Raw genomic sequence first — 5,069 nt, 5'->3', positions numbered from 1 at the left:
TCTCTGCGGATGGTTACATGTGCCATGAACTGTCCTTCACGATGCCTCAGCCCCTGGAGTAAGAAGGCCCCCAAGACCAGCAATCTGCAGGCCAGCCCTCACAGGGTGGTCCCAGGAGAATGGCCATGGGGCGGCGAGAGGTGATAGGAGGTGGGAGGTCTATAGCACCTGGGTCACACAAAGGGCGTCCATGCAGTGTCTCTGTAGGAGTTCAGACACTGCCCTAGGAGCCTTCTCAGAGGTGGCCCATTCCTTCCCGCAGATTCAGAGGATGCACTAGTCCTCTGGGATAGGAGTGTTGCAGTTCCCGTGATAGATCTTGACGTGACCCTCACACCGGAAGTAGTCCTCGAAGACGTCACTGTAGCCATGGTCCCTCCACCAGGTGCAAAGCTGACGGTTCCAGGTACAGTCTAGCACGTGGAAGAGTTCGGGGTGCTCCATGCCAATCATGGTAAAGAAGTCCTGGTCCCCGAGGTGGCCGCGGAAGTGGTACTTGTCGGTGAGCTGCTGTACCCACGCCGGCTCCAGCAGGCGGCTGTAGAGTGGGGACTGGCGCATGGCTTCCAGGTGCAGCAACATCACCCCGCTGTTGAAGCCAGGAAGCCCCTCAGGAGGAGGGCCCCCAACCCGGGTCTTGGGGTTCTCATGGCGAAACTGCCAGAACGTGTGCCTGGAATGGGGGGGAAAGAAGAGATTTAGCCTGGTTTGTGGGGTGACGTAGTTTATCAAACTCTTAATTCATTGGCACTGCACCTAGAAGGTATCAATTTCACTGGTATGAAAATTGGGACACTCTGAAGTGCAGAATCGGCATCAGTCCACACACATGTCAGTGGGCAGGTCTCCTGACTCCAAGTCTCATATTCTTTCCACCATCCTTTGCTCTTTCAGAATGAAAATAACAGTGATGACATCATCATCATCATCACAGCTAACAGTTGTATAGATTTATGTTACACCAGGCACAAGTTATTCAATCTTCACACCACCTCACGTGATGGGTGCTTTCTGAGATGGCCCTTCATTTCACAGAGGAAGAGACAACAGATACACAGAAAAGTTAACAAATTTCACCCACAGTCATATAACTAGTAAGGAGCACATTTAGGGGTTAACCCCAGGCAGTCTGGCTCCAGAGTCCATGATCTTAAGATAGTAACAATCGAGGTAGAACTTCCTACCACTTGTCTTTGCCTGAGATCATATAAAGAAAGAGAGATGGAAGTGGAGAAAAGGATTCTAAATGGTTTTGTGGTGAAGATATGTTAAGTGGTATTGAATCAGTTCCAACTTAGCAATACTGTATAAGGTTTCTGAGGAGCAGCTGGGTTTGAAGTGCCGACCTTGCAGTTAGCAGTCTAGTGCTTATCATACAGCACCACACCAGGACTCTGGGTGAGTGAGAATGAACTTCATTCATTAAGACACTAAGTCTAATGTTTCTAAAATATTTGGGCAAGGGCTGGAGGCTTGAAACAGCTCAGGGCGCACATGGATGGGGTAGAGTCAGATGCAGCTATAGAATAGCCAAAGAAAATTATGGCTATTTTAGAGAGAATGACACCTTAATTCAGTTTCTTTCTAGAAATCTAAGCTAAATTCATAGATCGTGGCTTAGATCCTCTATCCAAATGCTTTCGTTTACAGAGTTAAAACTGAGATCCAGAAACCTCCCAGCAATAACATGGTTAGAGTGCTGGTTACTCAGTTCTTCAATCTCTCTGATTCATGTTCTTGTGTGTATTATAAGGGAATACAGGAAGGGCCAAAGAAGGTTCAGGCCCCACACCACAGAGATGATGGTGCCATCAAAGCTGCCTGAGCCTTGGAGGATGATGGGAAGGCCCTCTGGATTTCTGCTCTTCGGAAAGCTGGGGTGGGGGCAGGCTGAGAGGCGATGAGCCTGAGCCTCAGATGACATTACCAACCTCAGCAAGAAGGAGGAAGACAGGCAGAGACAGGGGACAGAATATCTTTCCAGGTGGAGATCATAACCCAGGTAGCAATTTGGGAACAGAATGCCCAGCACCACTGGCTTAATCAGGAAGAGGCATTTCATTACCAAGAGCTGGAAAGCTTGGGTATCCGCACATTTTGATTTGTAAGAAGTAAAGAAGGGACAGGAAATGAGAACTGCAAGCTGCCCAGTGTGACTGCTGAAGCAGAAACAGGCTGGACCAAGGATTCTCGAAGTACAAAAGTATTTCCAGGGTGCCCTTGTTCTAAGTGCTTCAAGTACCCCAGAATGAATGGGAAAAACAGCACCTACTTAGGGAAAGAGCGGGTTCCTGGGGCCTCTATGTCAGTTGGGTCTCACAGAGGAATCACTGTAGTTTTTGGGTACACAAGATGATACAAAAGATGTGAAAGTGGCTACTGCACAATACGGGGCTCTCACCCCAGCGTAAAGGGGACTAAACTAGGTGGGACCAACAATTCCTTAAAACCTCACAGCACCACAGTGTGGTTTGCAAAGCCCTCTGACATTTTCTACCTCCACTCCTTCTCCTGGTAATCACTTCCATGTTAACAGGAAGGAGACAGAGGTCCTCTAATCTCTAAAGACCCTTTCACCTCTGACCACTTCACATTCCCCAGGCTGATGTTCCAAACAGCAGCATTTGGATTGAATCCTCATCCCAAGACCTGGGGTTTGACCCTACTTATTCACAGTCCCTGCAGTGGCACAGCTGAGGTTGCAGGAAACTTTTGTTTGTATGAATCCAGGTATCTGACTCTGAGTCCTGGGGCTTCCAAAAGTTTCTATGATTAACTTCACATACTTAACAATAGCCACATGACCCCGCCTAACTGTCTGGACCCGGTTCTCATCCAACATTGTCATCTGGAGGGCTTGACAGTCTTATTTCCCCCCTTAGAAATAACTGCAGCTGAGAAACATGTCCCCATGCACACAGACCATTACAAATACTGCATTCTTCCAGACATTAACAAAGACTGTGGGAAAAATACAAATTAAGACTCTTCAAGCATATTCTTCTAGTGATGGATGATACATTTTCTAAATTTTTCTATCAAGTATGCTCTAATTTATAATCTTAAACATGACTATTAAAAATGCCAGCACTGTAAAGAGAAGCCATTTTAATGGAAATGGACATTTGAAATCATTTAAAAAGACTTAAGTACCTCCTCTGTTAGGGTCTTCCCCTGTGATCACTACCAACATCTCTCCAAGGGCTCTCAACTTGAAACCCTGGCCAGAGAATCTAAAGTTCACGTCCTCAGAAAAGAGCATGTACTGCCATGAATAGTACCTTCCTTCTCTCCCCGACACCCCAAATCACAGGCCTTTTTGCCTCCCTGCCTGTCATGATTTATTTTTCTCCTGGGTTGGCCTATCTCAGAGCAAGGATTAGGAATATATACCCTGAGTCTGGGCAGTCTGCACAAAGCTCTCTTGGAAGGTTCTAGAAGTCCTGTTGATCTAGAGTCTGAATCCAAGCTGCAGGTGTTAGGCAAAGAAGGCTTCATTTTAGGTCCGAGAGTCCAAGAACCATATTAATGCTGCACATTGTTTTCATATGGCGAGCCCATGAGCGCTTTAAGTGCAAAGTCACTGACAAGCCTCCAAGGCTGGGTCTCCCTCTGGGAAGAAGCAGGCTGTCTGGATGCAGTCGTCAGCAAGGCTAGAGCAGGTGACATCGTTTCCTAGACCCATCCTATCCCAGTTGGTCCTTCTTGGACTCGGAAGGCACCCCATTTTCCAGCACTCTGGGAAGAAAGGCAGGAGTGAAAGGTAATTTTTGGTGGCAGCCCAGTGTTCCATCCACCTCCCCAGGTTCTGTAGGGTCATTGGTGGAGTCTCTGCTACCCTCGCTGGGTGCTACTGTATCTCAGTCCTCTCTAAAGCTGAGGCTGGAGTTCTGTGGGGCAACTGCTGGCCTTCAGCTTGTTAAGGAGACCAATGCCCTGTGGTATCAAGCTGGAGTTATGGGGCAACCTGCAAAGCTTCCAACTATCCATTCCCTAATTGTTCCTTATTGCTGAGAGTCACCCTTGACCCATGTGAGCATCTCCTGACAGCAAAGTCTGAAGCAGGTACAGGTTGGACAGAAAGGGTGGGAACTGTTTCCCAAACTACAGAGGTTCTAAGTGCTAGGACCAAGAACGGTTCCTCATAGAAACTTAGAGACCACTTAGTGCTTGTTCCCATTTTATAGATGAGGAAGCTGAGGCACAGAAATGGCCCTGTCCACATTCCCAGTACTAAAAGGGCCACCCCACATTCCCAGGGCAATCATGTGTGCTTTCCCACAAATGTCTCTGCTCAGAGAAGATACCTACCCCGCTCTACCACCCCTACAGCCACCCCCAGACCCCATGACCCAGAAGGAGGCGCCCCACTCAGACAATGGTGGTCTTTTCACAGGGTCAGAGTTTGTGTTTTCCAGTCTGGTACAGGTCAGCAGGTTGGCATTCCTGGGGGCAAGAGGAGGGAATTAAAGCAGGTGGAAGGTGCATATTTGCCCTGTTTCCAGACCTCATAAGAAATATGTCTGTTTGCAAGTACCAGGGCTTTGAACTGGTTCCGACCTCCTGCTGAGAATTTGCCTGCCCCCAGAGAGATACCACAGAAACAGAATGTACATTTTAACAAGATCCCCAAGTGATTTTTGTGATGTTGTTATTAACTGCCATTGAGTTGGTTGTAGCTGTGGATATGAACTGCTGACCTTGCAGTTAGCAGTCTGGTGCTTATCCTCCAGTGCCATACCAGGAGTCCTATATGGTTGTTATTAAGTGCCATCGAGCCAGTTTTGATTCATAGCAACTCTGTACAGGGTTTCGAAGGAGCAGCTGGTAGGTTTGAACTGCCAACCCTGTGGTTCACAGTCCAGTGCTGATCCTACAGCACAACACCAGGACTCCTATGTTGTACTGTTGAGTTGATTCTGACCCATAGTGATCCTATCCAAGGAGTGGCTGGTGAGCTTAAACTGCTGACCTTGCAGTCCAGCGCATTAACCCACAGTCCCACACCAGGACTCCAGGAGTCCTATGTTGTTGTTGTTATGTGCCGTGGAGTCGGTTCCGACCCATAG

The 5,069-nt window shown here is 48.0% G+C and overlaps 1 protein-coding gene across 1 annotated transcript in view; it reads right to left on the bottom strand.

Annotated features, from left to right (window-relative positions):
• Positions 1 to 276: 276 nt before the first annotated feature.
• XXYLT1 (xyloside xylosyltransferase 1) overlaps positions 277 to 5,069 on the bottom strand; it is a 288,436-nt gene continuing 283,643 nt past the window's right edge. The window contains exon 4 of the mRNA XM_006873127.1: positions 277 to 673. Within this exon, the coding sequence (XP_006873189.1) occupies positions 277 to 673 (397 nt within the window). The remainder of the gene's footprint in view (positions 674 to 5,069) is intronic.

This window comes from Chrysochloris asiatica, unplaced genomic scaffold, assembly GCF_000296735.1.
Source record: "Chrysochloris asiatica unplaced genomic scaffold, ChrAsi1.0 scaffold00224, whole genome shotgun sequence".
Classification (NCBI taxonomy): domain Eukaryota; kingdom Metazoa; phylum Chordata; class Mammalia; order Afrosoricida; family Chrysochloridae; genus Chrysochloris; species Chrysochloris asiatica.
Note: the sequence above shows the minus strand (reverse complement) of the source record. Positions and strands in the feature narration are given on the sequence as shown.